The following is a 21,654-nucleotide window of genomic DNA, read 5'->3' on the forward strand; positions in this document are numbered from 1 at the left end:
AGATCTGGCTGATGGAATCATTCAATGAGAAACAGAGGGACTCAGGAAACATATGCTAACAAGCTCCATCAAGCAACACATAGGAAATAATAGTGATCTTGTTTGTTTTCGCAGGCATTTTACAGAAAAAAGTTATATTTTCCTAGATTTGTGATTTCTTGTATGTCTGGACACTGATGCATTCATGTAAACTAAAGCCCTTTTATGACAAGAGGCCACAAATCACACGATCACATTAATTAAGTGCTGAGTGTGTCCAGACTAATCACTTTTAGCTGCGTAAGCAATACACAAACATTCAAAGGTGGAATGACTTAACAAAACTGAACAGGAGTGGAACTTGCCAATATTTTCATTTATGTGTACACTGTCATAATCAGCACAGCTAGAGTGAATGACTTCAGTAAGTGGATTGTGGCAGGGTTTACTATTGTAACATCCTGTGGATGAGATCATACTGTACACATTGGTTGATAGATTGTACAAACACTTAAGGGCAAAGTGTTATCTCTGAGACTGAAAAGTTTTGTGTTGAATTGCTGGTTGTTGCAGCTCATAAGCAGCACTTGGTTATCAGGTTCAGGTTAACTGATGACAATTATTATCGTAGTTGGACAGTTCTGTGCCAGCAGAGTCCTATTTCTAAAACACACAACACTTGATATGAGTTGTTATTTGCGCCAGTTACACTGTGCCATTTGTCAGAAAGGTTCATATCACTGAGGTTTGAGTCTCATGTACACCGAGCTAAAAATCGAAGGAACAAAACTCATTACTTTAACCGCCAGATTGAACTGACCTTTAAAACTCGGAGGAGTGCCGTTTGACTGCAGAGGCAAACAAAAAGGTGGAGAAACTGTGTGCCTGAATAATTGGGGCGTACCTAGCCAGCAGTGCTTATCTTCTTTTTCTTCTTTTTATGCTTTACAACCCATGTCCACACTGATGTACTTCAGAGTGGACTTAGCTTTACCACTTTGTCAGATTACAGCGGATGAGCCAGAAGAAGGAGAGTTTGAGTTAGGAGAGGAAGGAAGGTTCCAGAAGAGCCACTTGCGTTTGCATTGCCGTCTCTGGTACAAGTAGTCCTCCTTGTCGCGCTCTTTGCGTGTTCTTTGGTAGTGGTCATCCTCTTTCAGGTACCACACAGGTGGCCAACGATGTTTCTCAAAGTATTCTTGGTTTTCTGCATCAGAATTAATATGATTAGGAACTTGAAAATGCTTTGTAGGATTTTTTTCAACTGTCAGTTGTCCAGTCACTCACAACAACAAACAGGGCATATAACTGGGAAATAACATATTTATATATTATATACACATTTTTTACAATAATATTTGTGTAAATATATCAGCATTATTCCCCATGATGTATAACAGCCAAAGCATTCATAAAGGAAATGTTAGTTGAGAAGCTTTTGTACAAGCCTAATTTAATAACTGACTTTGTAACTTTACAGATTTAATTTCAATTGGCCAACTTGACTTAACGCCTTTTAAACACATATTGATTTTGTGCTGGAGTGTTTGAAATGGCCACACAAGATACATGTGCGTTACCTGTCGATTTCGACTTCATGTCTCTGGGAAACTTGCGGCAGACACTGTTGTAGTTGGTGCAGATGTGGTGAAGACACCAGCCAGTGAGTTGCTGGGCACCGTGGAACTGTCGACATATCAAATCATTATTTGTCATTTTGGTATTTGTTAACTTTTGTAGGGGAGAATGGGGTAAAGTGAGACACTTTTTACATTTGCTCCCCTCTAAGCGAGCTAAAATGATATATCCGACAAATGTACACATTTCCCAATAATTCAGGATGTTTGACATTATCAGAATTTATTCAGGACGAAGGGCAGTGAAAATATGATTGTTTTAAAAAAAGTTGTCTTGTGTCTCACTTTACCCCAGCTTAGTGGTAAACTGAGACAGACCAGAGAAATCAAGGGGGTAAACTGATCCACTTACTTTTTCCACTCTGAAACTACCATAACAACAGTTGTTGTAACAGTAAGAATCCTGACAGTTAGCTTGAAACCCACATATTCCAGAACTAATGTCAGACTAGTAACAGAATCATGGGGTTTGTCAATTAAGAGCTTTTTTTTTCCTTTGTTTGCTCAACATTCATTAGCCGCTGTAGTAATTCATCACTGTCGTCTATACTATACTTTCAGCTGCACTTTGTATTGAATGCATTTAAGTTCTTGCCCATCAGCACAACATTGCTGAGCCTGACTCTAATGCCCTAAAGGCCCACTGCCCCAAAGATCGTTTTCCTTTCATTTGGGCAAATAGCTGACTTGCATTTTGAAAAACCTTGTTTATTTGGCTCTACCTACAGGATGTATAGATTATTTCAGCAGCCTCCAGAGCAGTTCTCCCTAAGAAATGCCTTCATAAAAACATAATTTGCCAAAGCATTATCCTATATAAGAGCTTTAAGTGCCTTCCCTGTTGAGTGCTAACTGACAGCTCACACTACCTGGGCCATGTCCAAGTACACCAGCACATCTCCATCTATGTCAGCCCCCATCATTGCTGCCTCTGTCAATACTGTGACTGTGTAGAGCTCTGAAAGAAACATAAAAGACAGGCACTTTAGACATCTGATTTGAAACAGACACAATGGCTTTGTGTAATACAAGCCTGTGGTTTAGAGGGTAATAAAAACACCAAATCTATTACCTGTAAGTGCAACCAGGTGGGGGAGGCAAAGACGATTGGCAAGAACAATAAGCTCCATTGAGTCCAGATCAGTACGAGAACAAAACCGCCCCGTATAGAGGTATTCCAGCACAGCCCTCATACAGCTGCGAGTTGTATTGGGAAACAGCACCTTAAAAACAGGAAAATGTGACACATGATGTCATGATTAAGAGGCCCAAGGCTTGTGCATCGCTTTGAATTGAACATTTTCACTTTTGTAAAAGCTGTTTATAGGATGAAATGATTTTTTTTAAGAAATAAGGAAAATATTGTTAATTTAAGATATGTTTCAGATTCAGCAACAATATAAACACATCTATATCATCATAATTGGTCAGTCTAAAAAAGCTTTTAAGAGCCATGGGATTTTTGATTCATTTAAATTATTTAAATATCCAAACAGATGCAGTGGTTGAATGATTGAATCCATTTATTGCCTTTAAGTGGTTGAGGTCCCAGAACTAGAGTATGTTTGGTTTGGTCACAGAGTACAGTGGAATTGTATTGGAACAGATTTGGAAGAAGATTAGACCACATAGTTCATTGTAGAACAAATGACAAACTAATTATTTATTAGAATAATTTACTTTTGAAGGTATACGTGCTTTGTGTTAATAATAATAATGAGAACAAAAAACATTTTAAACATGATCAACAATGTGCAGTAAATGTTTTACCCCGTACAGAGCTCTATTGGTCATATGGACGTCAACATACCTCTTTGGTGCAGCTTTCCACAAAAGGCCCGCCAAACATAGCTGCCATCCAGTCACAACTAGAGATGAGTAAAGGCTTGTGGGCCATGATGGTCCCATCATCCAACTTGAATACTACATCTGCAATACAGAGGTGAGATACTGACGACACCTCACTTACAGCTGCAACCACTCAAGCATGCAAAAACATGGATCATTAATTTCCACCCACCAGAAAAGGTGCCTTTGGCCAAACACTCTTTGACTCTGTTTGTGCGCCGTACGTGGAAGGCTTTGGTGATTTCTTGGTTCATGAAGGCTTCATTGTTAAGAATGTTTGCCACCATCATCCGCAGGTCAAACACCTCCAGCAGCTCAGCGATGTGTGCAATGTGCATTAGCTCTTTCTCGTTCTCGTCCAGCTGACCTGTGTACAGGTAGCGAAGTACAGCTCGGAAAGGGCCCAGCTGCATGGACTGGTCCAAGTGCACTACTGTCATGGGCCTGGGGCTGTATGTCACAGGGTCATCCACCACCTCCTCCTGTATGCTGAGGAAGGCCCGGCTCCACGAGGAGAGCAGCCTGGCCCGTCTGGCCCCCTCAGAGTCTCTCAAGGTTCCGTCACTAGTGCAGGCCCTAAGGTTGGCCCTGTCTCCGTCATCGCTACTCTCGCAAACATCAAAGCTAGCAGCACGCATTAGCAGCTCTCGGCCGGAGAGAGGACCACGAGAGGGCCTTTCATTCTCCTCGTTTGGTGTGTCCAATATAAAGAGGTCATAGAATTTGGAAGAGGATGTCGCCAAGTATATCTTGTGTGCAAAGATTTTCTGTCGCTCCTGCAGGACCAGGATCACGTCGGCACAGTGAGGGTCCTCCAGCAGGCCGACCGGATGCTCCTCTGTGGTGGTGGGGGGAGGAGGCACAGTGATGATAGGTGGGGGTGGTTTTGGTGGCAGGAAAGGCGCCTGTAGGAGAGGCCTCTGGACATTTCTGAGGTGGGATTTCCAAAACTGCAGGTGGCGGCGTGAGATGAGCGCGGCTCGGATAGCATTGTCAAAGACGTCCTTGACTCCGAACTGAGCGACAACACTGGTTTCATAATATGGCACTCCCAACTCTTTAGCCACCTCCCGGCCTCTCTCCGGAGGGAGAATCTCATTGGATTTTATGGGTCTGAAAAACAAGGGAATATATCAAATAGGCCACTCTGTCACTATAACAAACTAAATAAAAACAAATACAAACATTTTCTTGTGTTTGAACTTAAACCCCATTACCTGGCTAAAGGCCTCCGTGCCCTGTTCACTGCCTCCAGGTCTGCATAGCGCAGGTCCAGCTGACAGCCCACTAAGATGACAGGAGCGCGGGGGCAGAAATGCTTGATTTCAGGGTACCACATGGTCTTCACGTGGTATAGGGAGTTGGGGTTTGCGATCGAGAAGCACAGCACCACCACATCAGACCTTAAGGGGAGACACAAGATGAATTCAATCAACCCAGGTAGCACCAGAGCAACAGCTATTAGACTAACTGTGAATTTGACAATATCTCACCTGCCGTATGCAAAACGCCTGTCCTTATGATGATCTCCAAAAGTATCCCAGAGGCGAAGGGACACACTGACGTCATCCACCACATCTCTGGAGCGCTCTAATACCTATTAAGGCATTATATATTCAGGGATATTTAACCGTCAGTTTCTGTAAGTCACTAATGAATGAATGCTTAAATGTTTATATGAGGCGCATTGATTAGTGGTGTATTAAAGTGATCAGATACAACACAGCTTTTCACATTTTGGAAAAAATGCAAGTAATAACAACAAGTTATGAGCTCACATACTGACCTCCTGGCATACTCGGTACTGGTCAATCGCCCATACTGTGGGCACATGTGTGGCGAGTAACTGGTACTGAGTGAGTGTGGCATTGCAGGCCCGGGCGCAGATTAGACGGGTCTTTCCAACGGCATTGTCTCCGACCACCACACACTTGATAGTCTCAACGTTTGGCCTCTCATAGTCCATATCAGAATCTGTCAGCTGGGACCTGTCGAAATACAAAACGAGAAAAGCAGAGAAAGTTGCATCAGCAACTGAAATCCTAAACTATTGTCCTGAACAGAACAGGAACATGAATCAATGCAGTTCTAAGACACTGTCTGTGACTACTCCTCATCTGCACCGCACGTCCTGTCTGCAGAGCTATCAATGGACGGTCCCGTGACTCCCCCACCCCCTGCCCATTCACAAGTTCCCTGTGCCTGCTCATGACGTAGAGAAAAAATTTAAAGGGACAAGCAAAAATAGAGAGTAGATATTTTGTGTGTGTGTGGGACACACACACACACACACATCCAGTGCCGCAGAATAATATGACAATTACTTTTGTTGAATCTTTTTCAAAACAAGCAGATAATTTAACATAAACTGTAACGTTTAGTTACAATGGTTTACTAAAGGCTGCTATAACCGTATCCAGGTATTTATATAATCCAGCCAACCATTTGCAATGGTTATGCAAGTCTAAAATACCACCATGTTTACACTTCATACATAACAATGTCAACAACCCTTACTATAAAGCTTAGAGTGAATCATTGCAGCCCAATTCAACAATGAGCAGTAGACATGTAATATCCACAAATACACATGATAAAATGAAATGGACAGGAATAGATAAATAAAAAGTTTCTGTCTCTTGAAAATGGTGGCTGACTAATAGCCAGACTAGTTTCCAAGGGAACTGTAGCCTTTACACGACTATTATACTGATTTTTTTTCTTAAATTCAACAAAAACATCTGCATCTGTTTTCACTTGTGCCAACACAGAACAAAGGATATCTAGGCCTAACTGTTTAGGCTACTGAATGTCCCTGGGTCCCAAACCTTGCCATGTCATGGACATATCCATCGTCTACATCCCAAAACAACAAAGACCAATATCTAACTTTTGTCCCAGAATCCTCACCCTTACTGTTCCGGCATCACAGCCTTTGATTAAGAATGTAATTTGTAGGATACATGCTCAGTAGCCTACCTTCTTATGAATGAGGTGCGACGCCCCTGAGTATTCCTGTACCTGCCTGGACCCTAAAGGACCTGCTATAGTATATAAGGATTCTTGAAGCATCACTTTTGGTATGACCTACATACTGATTCAAGATGATGACGTGCTACAGTCAGAAAACATTATCTCTTAAGAATGTATATTTCTAATGTAGCCTATATGACTTGCATCGCCCGAGAGATTAGGCTACTATTAAGGGTTACTACGGTTTTTTTTCTTCTAACGGTCACTTTACGTCTGGAGCCATTCATAAAATCAGCCTTTCATTGACTGAGCAATCTGCATCCCTATAGGCCAGATCTGCACTTACATCTTCACAAAAACATCTGACAGTCTGACTTTAGGCTGGGTCTGGCCTGTATGACACTGAACAGATACAACGCCTCTAAAATTGCCCATTCATATGCCCTTTCCGTAACAGTCTAGCCTTCACTGCGCAACTCCCGAATAAATGTATTTTTTTTTGATAATGTCAGATACTCCAAATAATCCACACAGCGCCTTCATGCTATCCTCCAAAATGAATCACCGTTAAATAAGCGTGCAGCTCCATTTATCATCCACACCAAAGATGATAAAATAGCGCATATCCTACCAAACGGACCGAGCAGTCCCTCCACCACCGAGACACTAGTCATGAGGCTCTGCTGCATAAGGCAACACGTTATGTAACTCCCCGTCACTGACTCTTGAGCCTATCTATCTGACTGGCCCCGCGTCCGTAGCAAAACCAGCGAGGAAATAAGACTGCTTTGATTATCTTGCAGGAAATGTGTCAATTCCCTCTTACCGTAACATAAGGAAGTGCTGCATGGAGTAGTTCGATGAACGAGACAAAAAGCAGGGCTCTGAGGGATGCGGCTTGCACCTGAAGACAGCTCGTATTAAACTTCATCTTTAAGGCGAGGTGAACAAGGCTTGAAAAAAGACGGACGGCCGCAGATTTTTCCGTAAAAGGTCCTCCGGATCAGCACGTTAAGTCCGATACCATTGCCCAAAACACGAACGCCGATCTGGAGTCTGTCCTTGCGAAGCAGAGCTGCAGCTCTGCCCGTCATGAAACCACCTCCATTTACCGTAAGGCCTCCGTAGCTAATAATAGGCAGGCGCACCGTTGAAATAAAACCCATTCATTACAAAACACAGATCCACCCTAAAGTCACACCTAGATAAACAAGCCTACAGTCCAGCTCATGCTTTTTTTAACCTTTCTCAAAAAAATTATCTAGACCCTAGTCTACTTTGCATGGTTTACAGTATGCTTGTGTTGTGACAATAGGGTTGTGACAGTAAGGTTATAATAAAATAATATAAAACAAAAAGCATAAGAGTACCCTATAGGCTAATAAGGTGTGCACAATATTGCACCACATACTCTTAGGCATGAATGAGGTCATCTAATTTAGGCCTATATGAATCACAGTGTGTATGTATACTATATAGCCTTTGTACACACACTCAGGTTACATGTGTCAGATAGCCAACATGTCACACACAAAAAACAACAAAAAATCAGATCGCTGCCACACATAGGCCTATTATAACACAAGTGTTGGTTTGGATCCATACTAATTAATTTAGTTGATGATGATATCACCATGGTTCAGCATCCCTTTTAATTGAGCATTTGCTTAACTGTAGTAGATTGTCATTTTTTATAGATTCAAACACATTACATTAAATAGATCAACATGGACAGAATTTGCAATTAACCAAGATGATTATTAATATAGGGTTAATCATTTTGGAGAATGCCCTTACAATCACATGCAGCAATGGCTCTGGCAAAAAGAAATTGGTGTGATAATTTAACATCAGGAAGTGGGCTAAAGCAAAGAAATAAATTGCCATGGTTGGTCGGTGATAAATAAAAGGCTACTTACTCATGGGTTCTGTTAGATAAAGTTTATTTTCCTATTTTCTGTGTCCTCACAGCCTCTGATTATACTATTAAGGAAAGGCTGTAAATCTACAATTAACCAAATTCTCAAGAGTTGGTTAATCTTTCACCTCCTTCCCTCTGTTGCTGTGAACCATGTCAATCACAGTCTTAACAATGCAATCCAGTGTTTGTAGATCTTAACTTTGCTCTAGGACCAAGAGGATCAGATTACTGTTAACCATACTTCCAAATTTTAGAAGACATTAATGCCAAGGCTGCAGTGTGGACGGCTGCACTTGTGAAAGAAATGCTTCAACTTCCTTGACTGATTCACACAAACATTATGCTGTGAAAATGTTTTCTACACATTTATATCCTATTGCATTTTTATTTTATTGAATTATAAGTGGTCACAGTATCTCAAGCTTTATACAATGATATCAGCCGGTTCATATAGTAAAATGCACTTTTGCAAAACTGTGATTCACTCTCAACTTCTATCAATACGTGTTTCTGTAGCTCCCGCAATGCTGTGTTTGCTCCACCAGGTGAGGCTGACAGTCAAGATTTCCTTAATTCTTTCTTTAACACTGAGACACAACCTAAGCATATAAAAAAGAGAGCAAGGGGTGTTTTTATTCAACATAAAAAATAAAATAAAATGTTGCATTGTGCTATGACACATTGTACTATGTGTTTTATTGAATGCCATCAACCTGCTAGGGACTGCAGATGAAAATTAGCCTGTATGGCTGAAACTGGCAAATTAACATGATGTTAATTGTCCACATGTTAATTAGTGTGCATTGTCCCTTTTAAAGTACAGATTTACTTACAATGTATGTAGCAATTGTGTTGTAAGTAAAGGTATTTTGTACTCAATCAATAGGGAAAAAATAATAGATATATGATACGGTATGTTGAAGCTAGTTAACCAGTAACAAAAACATAATCATAAATACATAATAAGAGATAATTAAGTTTCAATGTTCGGACAGACAGGGGTAAATAAGACTGGAAGAAGAGATACCTTTTTTAGCTGTTTTTAGTATTCAAGTTTATTTTGATTATTTTGATCTCTTAGCTTCTTTTTACAGAGCTAAGTTTTGAGCAGTATCCTTTATATGAAGCAGAAGGCTGCTTTTGCCTATTGCTTAAGCTCTTAAGATTGATTAAGTTCTCAAAATGATTGCAATTCTATTGTATTGTTTACAAATGTAACACATTCAACCCTGTATGATACATTGAAACAGTAGTGAATGAACAGTGAAGTATTTAACACAACTTTGATGTAATGTTTAATTACCATCATAATCTTTTAATAATAATAATAATTATCATTTATTTACATTTATTCATTTTGGACACGCTGTTGAAACGTACTTTGGAATGAATGAAAAAAGTAAAAGAATAAGTCTGCACAGCTGTGTAATTCAACAGGAGCTGGTAAAATGCAGTCATTAAAGCTATCTGTAAATTCTGTCACCCCCATGAGGATTTATGAGTAATTACAACAACAACAACACTGTCGGCGCATCTACTTGAGGTATCCTCCTGTGATCGTGCATGGATTTTATACCTTCTGCTGTACATCCAGGTTTATAGCAGTAGAATCAAAAATTGAAACATTTCTTGGGTGCTTCTGGTAATTTTTCTGAACTCCTGCGCCAGTAGCACACTAGTTTTTAAACACTGCCATACTGAGAAATACAAAGATAGTTTGGTGGAGCTGAAAGGCTTTATCAACTTTGTTTCAACTGGTCTGGTGATGGCTTGAATGTAACTGAGATTCATTTCTACGAAAAAGTTATGCACTGTAGCTTTAAGTGCAGAGAACCAGGGCCGCTGCTAAGCTTTTGGGTGCCCTAAGCAGAAATTGTCAGTGATGCCCCCCCCTCAAAAAAAAACACCAAGAAGCGAGCGGAAATTTTTTGCCCTTGCAAGATCTCTGCGACTGCTTTTTGGCACATTTGCCAGCATTTACTAACAGAAAGAACAGCTTAACTTGTGAAAAAACTGCCTTTGCAAAGGAATTGAGTGATAGGATCATAGACTGATTATGAGATAATGGGCCCCTGGGCTTACACTCTTAAAGGGCCCCCCACTTGTCCCTATCCAGTCAGGTACACTGAATTTTTTACACGGATACATACAATTAATGGCAAAAACATATTAAGGAAGTCAGTGTTTCCCACAGGATTTTGGGGTATTGTTGGAGGGACCCTGTACCTTGTTGAGGGGTCCCGGAATTTTTTTTACCTTTTTAAAGTAAAATGCATCAATCTGGTGCACTTTGTGAGGAAATTTTAGAGACTAGAGAGATATCAAATCCTGAGATGCAGAAGGAACATTATTTTTCAGATTTTTCTTAAACAGGTAGCACTCTTTACTCTGCAACTGTAAAAACAGTAGATTGGTCTGCAGACCCATGTTCTATGATGGAGGGGCCCATTTCAACAGATAAAGGGTGGATATGAACAATTTAGAATTCACACATATAAAGGTTATTTGTGTATGTGTGAGGGGGCCTTCAACCCCCTTAGACAGAGCTACTAATGCTGTTGTTTTTAACTTGTTTGTATTTCTCCCCTACTAGTTGAGGGGCCCATGATGATTTCTATCTTGTTACATTTTAATGAGTATTTATATTTAGGCTATTCCTTTTTGGACCCTGTTATTGACATCAGTGACTGAGCTCTTTGACTATGCAACATGAAAAGTTACTATCAGTATCTCTGGCTAAGGGCCCCCCTGAGCCCTTGGGCCCCTGGGCCTGTGCCCGGTGTGCCTGTGCAGTAATCCACCCCTGGATAGGTTACACAATTAAGAAAAAACAACGATGGGCCTGTTCATAACTAATTTATATATTTTTTGTAATGTAATGATTATCATGAACTTTAAAAAAAAAAATATATTTTGGGGGGGCCCCGGACCATCTCTTTTTCCTTTTTAATAAAAAAAATAAAATAAAAAATTATAAAAAAAAAAATTTTGGGGTGCCCCCCCCCAGGAACTTGGTGCCCTACGCAGTCTGCGTACCCTGCGTATAGGGAGCGGCGGCCCTGCAGAGAACCCTTTGCTCATTTTGTGGAAGTGTGAAAATGATAGCAGTGGATGCACTCTACGTAATGATTCACAAAGTGAAACATTTAGGTACTGATTTGCTACACTTAACTTAGAATTGTGCAATAGCAGAAGTGTGTGTGTGTGTGTGTGTGTGTGTGTGTGTGTGGGGGGGGGGGGGGGGGGGTAAATGTTGTGTAAGCATTGATTAATGTTGACTACAATGAACTCTGTGCCAAAGTCCAGACAGGTTGGGGTCTCTTGAACCATTCAGATAGTCAGAGGATCTTTGCTGTCTGTGGGTTTCTTTTTCTTCCTCTACTATGGCTACAGCTCCTTTCTGTCTGGACTCCTACCATGTATCTGAGGAGTTAGGCTTCATCCTCTCTGATCCTCTGGTAGGTGGAGTTTTTACATTTTACCATATACACAAGCCGTCATTGTTTGGCTGTCAGGAAATCTCATTCTGTAGAAAGGAACACTTCAGTTCAGGAGGGAAATTGCCGTACTGAGTCTTGCATAGGCAGTTATTATCTCAAATTAAAGTAAATTAACATTACATGAAAATGGTGCTCATATTGTAGCAGTTATAACACTGTGAACCCGTGGCTGGCCGTATTGATTGAGAGCAGAGCCGGCCCGAGGCATAAGCGGACTAAGTGGCCGCTTAGGGCCCCCGACTGCCTGGGGGGCCCCCTCCAAAAAAAAAAAAAAATGTTTTATTTTTTTTTTAGTTTGTGTGTTTGATATTAACATCATATTGTGCAAATGTGAGTTATCATACAAAAAAAGGAATAAATGTTTTGGTCTAGATAATTAATAGCCTAAAAATGTAATCAGTTCATCTGGGAGGAAATCCGAAATTATCTGATCATGTCACGTTCACATCCATGCACAGTGTGTATTGAGTTTATTTAAAAACAATTGGAAATGGGGCTGCCCTCAGTTGCCCATGCACTGTGTATAGTCTATAGCCTATTTCAGCCTTGTCTGTGGAAAAAAAGATACAGTAGCTGGACAACAGAGTTCTTCTGCTTAGTTCCTCACACTGCATTTAAATGCATTCACTATATTACAGAGAAATATGTCCCGTAAAAGAAAAAGAGCTCCAAGCCCAACCCAGAGGACCCTCCATAATATTTTATTTTATATTAATATATATATTTTTTTTTAAAGATATTTTTTGGGCATTTTTATGCTTTATTGATAGTGCAGAGAGACAGAGGTGAAATGGGGCAGAGAGGGGAGTGACATGCAGAGGACGACCGCGGGTGGGAATCGAACCCGGGTCTGCTGCTGGGCCCGGCCCGGGAGGGGGACGCCTTACTATATTAATATTTTTATGGAAAATCCATGTGTCCTTCTTCAATAGCTTCTAATTCATCTGACCCAGTGTCTCCAAATTATTTGTTCACACAATTTCTCAGATTTAGCCTCTTAATTTTCCTCTCAAAGTGCACCAGATTCATGCATTTCACTTTAAAAAGGTTAAAAAAATCTCCCGGGGGGGCCTACCCCCGGACTCCCCTAGGAGGGTCTGAATCTCACCTGTCAAATATTTTCGCACAGCTGCACAATGGAGGCACTAGCGGAAAACACTGGGTGTGTGAATGATATTTAACAAAGATCTATAGTTTCAGCAGCACTAACATTGGAGAGGGGCCGCCTAATCATATTTCGCTTAGGGCCCCCTGAAGGCTTGGGCCGGCTCTGATTGAGAGCAATTGATTTAGGGAAGTTGGTATTGTTCCTGTTTGTTTTGTGTAATAAATGTTATTCCTACTTTATGTGTTGACAAAATCACGTTTTATTTCAAGTCCTCTTCCAATTCCAAACCTGTAACAAGCTTCTACAGGAAATAAAGCTGTACAGTTTGATTCCTCTACAGGGGATTTTAAACAGATTTTTCAAAATCTGGAGAGGACATCTGTGGGTCTAATTACCACACACTTTGCACGGATCGCTTTGAGAAGTTTTATGATGTTTTACTTTATTAGCTGTCTCTGTACTTAATGTCCTGTCTGTCTTTCCCTTTGTGTTTTTCTGTTCTCTGACCAAGTTTTTTCTTGAGAATGAGACCCTGTGTCTCATTGAAATTACTTGTTTGAATAAACGTGTATCATCAACAATGAAATGCATATTTGGGTACATTTATAGGTAACATGTCTTAGATTCTTGCATTAGTTGACCTTCACATCTGTGCTGTGGCCTTTTTCATTACCAATTACCATGGTGATCAACATTTTCTATGGATGCCCATTTTTAAAGGAAGAGCTTCCACCTTACTACCAGCCATGGATGGATATTGCCCTGCGAGTCCCAGAGCTTGTGTACTCTCACGAGTTGCGCTCCCACATTAACAAGGTGAGTGGGGACAATAAACTGACAATTCACTATGTTTATTGAGCCATGGCTCAGTGGTGATACTCTGTCGGTCCAGATGCCGCTGCTGAGCAGCCAGTTTCTGCAGAAGCACCGGGAGTTGCGGCTTGCCCACCTGGCCCTCAGTGCCATGACCATGGGCTACGCCTGGCAAGAGGGCGAGAACAACACAGTTGAGGTAACTCTGCGGTTCTACTTTTTGTCATATATGACTTTTTCATTCCCTATCTTCCTGACTGCTGTTGGTTGCTCTACAGTCTGCAATTTATATGAATTACTTTCTATAATAATCTTCTTAGATGCTGCCACGCAACCTGGCTATCCCATATTGGGAGGTGTCACAGCGCTTAGGACTTCCCCCAATTCTCACCCATGCTGATGCAGTCCTGGCTAACTGGAGAAAGAAGGATCCAGAGGGGTGAGGCCAGTCATTTTCAGCAAGTGGTTTGGTTGTCTCCTTAGCAGTTGTAAAGTATAAAATATGCTCTCTTCCTTTCTCATGTTCATCTTTATGTCTCCTGTACAAGGCGTTTTGACATGGAGTAAGTGCATTTTTACTTAAATTCGGATCCTTTATACACATTATGTGTCTTCATATCATGATGAACGAAAAGGTTGTTTTACTTGCATCACCAAGGAACCTGGAGCTGCTGATCCGGCTCCCAGGTGGAGACAGTGTTCGAGGTTTCTTTATGGTTACTCTGCTGGTGGAGCTGGCAGCAGTCCCTGCACTCAGGGTGAAAATATTTAAAAGAAATAAAACATTTATACTACTTGTTGTAAAAAAACATCTGAGGATTAATTGTGTTTTAAGTTGTTTACTGAGAATGATAAAAGTCACTTTCAAATGGCCATCATTACACAAATGTCAAACAAAACAATTGTATCTTGACAGAACATTCCCACTGTGATTAATGGTGTCAGGTGTGGTGACACTGAGGCTGTGGCCAGCGCCCTGGAGGACATCAGCCGGTCTATAAAGGACATGACAGATGCACTCAAACTGCTGCATGGTAAACGCTCAAACATAACTTATGTGTTCATAGATTTCAAGTATTGCTATTTCCCTATGAACAAGCATTTTGATCAATGTGATTCTTCTCAAGTGTACGTGGAGCCCCCCGTCTTCTATGGCATTATGAGGATCTACCTTTCAGGGTAAATGTCTCTTTGTTTTCGTTTTACTGGTTGGTGCTTTATTTGCAAAGTGTAACATGGTCACACTTTATTATAATGGTACATGAATCATGAATTCATGCCTGAATGAATGCATGAAAAACCATGAATTAATTCATGTAGTACTTCATGACCTATCAGAAATGCACTGGGATTAATGGTATCTCATGCATGATTTAACACAGGAACAATACATACATTAATGCTTCAGCTATGCTGGGCTTACACAACACGACTTTTCACGCGATTTGACAGTCGCAGACAATCTTCCAATGTCGGACTGAAATCACGGGAGTCTTGCTGGAGTTGAATAAATTTAGACATGAATTAATGATGATTCATGTAACATTAATATTAAGAGTTACCGAAACACGTTTTTGTGTGTGTATTGTATGTGTTTTTGTCCATGCACACATGCACAGGTGGAAAGACAACCCCTGTATGCCAAAAGGCCTGGTTTATGAAGGGGTCCAGACAGAACCAATGGAGTTTTCAGGAGGGAGCGCCGCACAGAGCAGCCTACTGCACTGCTTTGACGAACTTCTGGGCGTCAAACATGAAGCAAAAAGTGGTAAGAAGGTGGATGTTTTGCTTTGATTGATTGATTACGACAGTGCCAGTAGAGGAAAGAGAGGGACTCATTGTGATGATACTGCCCCCATGTAGGTGCCTTTCTAACCCGCATGAGGAACTACATGCCACCCACTCACAAGCAACTGATCCAGGACATCTCTTTGCAACCCTCACTACAGAGCTTTGTCCAGCAGCAAGCCTGCACGCGGCTAAAACAGGCCTTTCAGCACTGTGTAACAAAACTGTTGGATTTTCGCAGCTACCACATCAATGTTGTAAGCCGCTTCATCACTGTACCCGCTTCCCGTGCCCGATTACTTCGTAAACATAGCCGGGAATCAGAGGGGGAGATGATCAGCAGGGCACCCACAGCATTAGAGGAGAGGGGCACTGGTGGCTCGGGGATCATGACCTTCCTTAAGACCGTGAGAGATCAAACAAAAGACGTCCTCCTGCCTGAGACAAGCCAAGAAACTAAGCAAAACGGCTGATGTGGACTGTCAATAAAGTGTCAACTACATCACATTAAACAAGCCATAAATGTCCTCTTAATTATTTCTTAACCCACTGTTTTATATGTAATTAAAAATATGTATTTGGCAAAACAAGAGTCAGAATCCTCCAACGCTTGTGTTACATGTAGCTTTGTTGTGTCTATAAACAAACCTCAGCTTAATAGACATGAGTGAGACCCATCATTCAGTCCAAACCACTATTGAAACCATTCCTGTTACTTTCCATTAAATTTCAACCACTAATTCCTTCTTTATTCTGAACTGGAACACAGAGTATGCATCAGACATCTGTTCCAGACCCACGTTTCTGGAGGAGTTTTGGACAAAATACTACTAAAGTCATTACAAAACCCTCTTACTTTTTGAGGTTCAGTTCAAATGTAGTTTAGAAATAACAAAGAGGTTTTGCCTTGTATAACTTGAAAATTAGTTATCTTTTCGGTTGATAACCCATCCGAGATTACTGGAATTTGTTTTAAAGTAAAAAATAATAATTGAGAATGTTTTCAGCTGTCGAAAATCAAGCAAACTCAGTGCTGCAATACCTACTGAAACCATGGCAGGGCAGTCAAGGGCAGCATTATAATCCACACCAAAAGAAGATTTGACAGGGTTTGCTTAAAAAAAAGCTAAAACAGTGGGCAACAAATGAGTGCACCAAAGGCACACATGCTGCTGATTTAGCCTGGTTACACACAAAACTGATCTGATGAAATAATGCATTCATCATTATTAACAGTCATTGGAAGAGGTGTGAAATCCACACCAGCCAAAAAACTCCTGGAAAAAAAAACTAAAGTATAGACTGACTGGAACCTGACCTTTCCCTTTCAGAAAATAATAAGCCTTTGTTACATCAGTGGGTCCTCACAATGGGGTTGTCATGTCGAAGCACAATGCACAATGTAGTGCAGAGATGCATCACTTATCAGAGTGGTTACCTCAGCACTCCTGCCGTCCTCCTGCACCAGCCCACATACAGCCCTCACATGCCACCACTATACTTCCTGGACTAAGAGTGTGGAAAACCCAGAGCAATGAAGGGATGGATTGTGCCATGAATGGCTCACACTGTGTAATCTTCACCTGTCCTGGCGCGTCTCCACTGGTGTTTCATTACAATAGCAGCCTTTGCAAGATCAGATAAGGCAGACGATGTGGCAATTAGACATGACAATTCCCTTCCAACCGATCTACTACATCTTATCCTCTTTCCTTTTTACATGCTGGGTAGCATGGAACACAATGGAAATGCAAATGAGAGAGAAAAACTATTACACATGCAGCCTATCAAGACTTTAGTGCAAGTGTTTTAAAGGTTTTTGATGTTTCGCGTAAAGCTTTCGAGTGCTGATGGATGTATAGAAAATACATATAAAGTGAACAAGAGCAGTCATTGGGTTGGTAGTCATTCTTGACTCCATTCATTGCCAACTGTTGACTCTGACACGTTTCATAACCCGATAAACTTTTTGTAAAACATGACAGGAAGGCTCGAGGTGAGGAGGTGAAAGGTTAACAGAAACTACGCAGGGATGGAGAGAATTGGGTGGGGAGGAGGACAAATAGTGTGTTCACGTGTTGCGGTGATCTGATTAGAGACTTCTTCCACAGCCAAAGCAAATAATCCTTTTCCCTATTGACTGACTGGGGAGGACTCCCTAACAACCTGGCAGTAAACACAGGGCATCTAAGGATGTCTTCATTGTGTAGTTGGGGCCGGGCCTTACAAAGTTTCACCTCGCATCACAACAGTGGCTGGTTTCAGTGTGGGACATGACTCACAAGAATATAAAAGGTGTCAGTTATAATCATTGTATATCGTAAATGTTGGCTTAAAAGTTGCAAAGGAATCAACTACAAATGCTCTGCAGTATTTGGGTACGGACTAGCCAAACAAATGCTATCAAGAATTATCTCAGTTAACCAAACCAGTGATTTTCCTCACAGCAAAGGGCATCTGGAGTCACTCTTGTTTTCATGAAATTTACTCAAACATCCATATTCCATCTATCAGAGCCCAAAGGATACAGGCATGGGTTCTCCTTTTGGTTAGACATTCGGATATCTGTGCCTTGGTGGTTGACCACAGGATATCCTGGATTCTGTTATTTCAAAATTTAATTCAAAATGCTGCTGCTCACCTCGAGCCAAGCAAAGCCAGGACCTTTTTCACCCTGTGACTGAGCAGCCATGGCAGCAGCAAGGGATTGATTGTCTTTGGCGTGCAAATGACGGGTGTAGCTGGAAATAATGGGCTGTATGTGAAGTACAGTAGGTGGATCTGGGCGTTTTACCACTTTTTACTCATCTGGACTTGACTATCTTTGTCAAACATCTATGTCTACACACCCACAGGTCAGATACGTCTACATTATTCACTTACTAATAATTCTGAACACACCCTTTCTAATTAGAGCTCTATAAATCCTAATAACCGGCTCTCTACACTATTCGTTCACCACCATGTTCAAAATCTTTATGGAGTATAATTTTTAATCTTCATATACCAACATTGAGATTGAGATTTCCTGCATTCTGGTGAATTTTTATGCACCAATCTGTGCCTTTCCTGCATCAATCTATGGTGTAAATGTATTTCTGTTAAGGAAAAGACAACATTCAGGTTTTAGATTACACAAATATAATGGAGTATAATGAAGTAATGCTCTCAGTCATCCTGTATTGCTTACAAATATTAATTTTCTAGGACTGTTCAAAACATTCTGCACATTCAAAACATAGCACCTATGTTTTGGGTGTTTTTTGGGAATCATGTTCATCTCAACAATAATATATTAGAGAATGAGACCTTGTTAAAGCATTGGGCTCCAAAGTTTAAATTTACATAAAATTACAGTCAAAATCATAACAGAATACATCTTTATCTCATAAAGGGTTAGGCTGCTGTCACAGGTCCCATATTAGACACTTGATATACAGACATTGAAGTGTATTGGGCTTATTATTTGGGAGGTCAGCAAGGTTAAGTTGATGCAGTCCACCTTAGGGGTGTCTGAAATCGTTGGGAATTATATATACAGTATAATCATTGCCCCGACCTCATAATATCCATTTTGTGGTCTGAGTATAATGTACAGAAATATGTGACACTTCCCCCCTAGGGGAGGGTTTAAATTGTTCCTCACAAGTCTTCAAATGCCATGATCACCTTCAGGCTTGTGAATCATCCTTCCCATAGTACCTCCGTTCGGAAGGTTTCCATAGAAGCCTCTCTAAACACATGGACACGTAGAAGACATTTACTGTGTTGTGGGTTTACACACTTTACTTTCCCGCCTACTAGTCATCATTAAAAAATACATCAAGCTCCCTGTCACCCACCACGCCTTCCTAATACTTTTTTCTAAACCCAGCTCCTCTTTGTGCATCACCTGTGATGTCTGTTAGAGCATGTTAGCTGCTTTTGATGTAGTCATCTTACAGCGACTGTATCACTTCCTCCCCACTGACTGGACCGAAATGGAATGCCAACATGAAAAAAAAGAAGCTGTCATGTTCACAGGCTGAAAGGCTGCTTTTTCAGGTGTAGAATTACTGTTGTTGCCAGTGTTGATGTTCCGGCCCAGATGACGTCACTGACTTAACAGGAAAGTACACGTCATATTGCAGCCTTTGCTCTTTCAGGGAAAAAACTAGTGGCCAAGATGTGATCAAGATGCTGCATCATGATGCACCGTATGCCATAGATATTCTTCGGCTTTGCATCTGGTGGATAGTTACGGTCCATCTTTGCAGCCCTGTGAGATGCCGTGTTTAGCTCAACAAACCAAGAGATTGTAGACATGTATTTGTTAAAATGACTCTGTTCTTGTTTTGATGATTCACCCGTGATGTTTCCTGATCCTACAGGCACAGTAGTGTGTTGAGCGAAATGGTTATATACTGATGCTAAGAAGGTATAATGCTGACCATGTACCACTATATTTGTGTAGCATGTTGGCATGGTAACAATTCCTAATTGGCAGTTAGCACAAAGTGCAGGTAAGGCTGATGGAAATGTTAGAAGAGTCATAAACCAAATGACCAAATTGTAACCGCAGTGTTTCACTTCATGCTTTTATTTTCTTCTTGCTTTGAAGTTGCTGTGGCCAGGCAAAGGTAATAGGTATTTTATCACAATATCAAAATCTGTATAGATATTTTTTATGTTGTCAGCCTTAACTTCCTTGAACTCTACAGTCTGTATAAATCAATTAATAATAAGAGTCTCTACTAAACTGTAGTCAAAGTAAAAATGAGCAAATCCTGAACTTGAGTGTTGTTAGAGCAACACTTTGCAGGACGACTAACAGTGACCTAAATGCCATTACAATTCAGATTGACTTGCGGGGTTGGTTTCCCGAGATACCTCAACCACACATTTGAATCCGATTTTGACGGCAGCAAAAAGAATACATGACATTCAGATGGCTTCCCTCACAGGATTAGCAGAAGCCCACACACGTCACAGCCTTTTGTCTTAAAGGTTAACACAACGTTGTGCTGTGTGACAGGGAATACAGCTCAACCTCTCACCACTGCTGACTCACTTCTGACCCGGCCAGGTGCGCAACAGACAACTGTGCGTTCTCACACAAACACACACACACACACACACACACACTCCCACACGTGTGTGCACACAGACACACATGCAAATGTGCTGAAATGGGCAGACACACGGCATGCCCAAATGAGCAAACATGCATGCACGTGTGTACACAGCACCCTCGTTCCCCCTGACCTGCAGACAGAGATACCTCATGTGTGTTTACACCCACTTTCCCCACTTGGCTTTCCTCTCATACCACACTGCTATTGTCCTCCTCCCTCTCCCTCCGCTGATTGACTTCCTCTTCCTCTGAGTTGTCGCTAATGTCACCTTCCCCGCTGGCGCCCACACACTCATGTTATCATCAGCTTCTCATCCGGGTTCGAAAATACAGGAAATTCCCTGGGGGTCTCCTGTGTGGAACATACATATCCATCTCTCCCTGTCGCACACTTATTCCACACTACACACACAGAGCCATGCTGCATGATAAGGGGGGCGTGAATGAGCTCAGGGGTAGATTACACAGTAGGTGTTCCAAGATAATACCAGGAACCTCAGGAACTGGAGATAATATCTGCACTGGGATGTTCAACACAAACGTCGGCTCAAGCTTTGCAACAGGTTGAGTGACAAGCCAAATCTCTGACAGAAATGAAACAAAATTATACAGACTGAAAAGGACAACAGATTAGATTTCACGCTTTCGTTAAAGGCTTCCAAGCAGTGAAAAGATAAGTGCTGTAATTCACTACAAAATTGTTTTATGGCAGTCAATCAATGGGCAGCGGAGAGAGGGAAATCTTTTCTTCCCAGACCCTAGTTGCAGTTTGGTCACGGACACTTTGTACTGCAAATTTGTGGACACACAGTCTAGTCTTTGCTTTTTTCTGCACGGGATAAAGCTAATTAATCCACATGGTCGATGGCTTATACTCATGTGAGAAAAAAAGGGGGCTTCCTTTGGAGTGCAGCTACCGAGAGCTGGAATGAAAATCCTGCAATGGTCGTCTAATCCCAAACTTCCCAGTAAAA

At 41.2% G+C, this 21,654-nt stretch overlaps 2 protein-coding genes across 2 annotated transcripts; one reads left to right on the plus strand and one right to left on the minus strand.

Moving 5' to 3' along the window:
• Positions 1–885: 885 nt before the first annotated feature.
• On the minus strand, positions 886–7,316 carry rhobtb2a (Rho related BTB domain containing 2a). The gene is made up of 10 exons (XM_080039357.1): positions 7,264–7,316; positions 5,251–5,452; positions 4,958–5,061; positions 4,682–4,867; positions 3,637–4,577; positions 3,427–3,545; positions 2,689–2,839; positions 2,486–2,574; positions 1,560–1,665; positions 886–1,186 (listed from the first exon to the last, which is right to left on the minus strand). Exons 1-10 carry the CDS (start codon positions 7,284–7,286, stop codon positions 981–983), a joined length of 2,127 nt encoding a protein of 708 aa, XP_079895483.1. The 5' UTR covers positions 7,287–7,316; the 3' UTR covers positions 886–980.
• Positions 7,317–11,741: 4,425 nt separating this feature from the next.
• On the plus strand, positions 11,742–16,040 carry ido1 (indoleamine 2,3-dioxygenase 1; the record flags this gene model as incomplete). Its single annotated transcript, XM_080034863.1, has 9 exons — positions 11,742–11,816; positions 13,687–13,782; positions 13,859–13,978; positions 14,100–14,218; positions 14,438–14,537; positions 14,696–14,813; positions 14,907–14,958; positions 15,399–15,547; positions 15,643–16,040. The coding sequence occupies 9 exons, from the start codon at positions 11,742–11,744 to the stop codon at positions 16,038–16,040; spliced, it is 1,227 nt and encodes a 408-aa protein (XP_079890989.1).
• Between the last annotated feature and the right edge of the window lie 5,614 nt (positions 16,041–21,654).

Source organism: Ammodytes marinus (genome assembly GCF_949987685.1).
Source record: "Ammodytes marinus genome assembly, chromosome: 2".
NCBI lineage: Eukaryota > Metazoa > Chordata > Actinopteri > Uranoscopiformes > Ammodytidae > Ammodytes > Ammodytes marinus.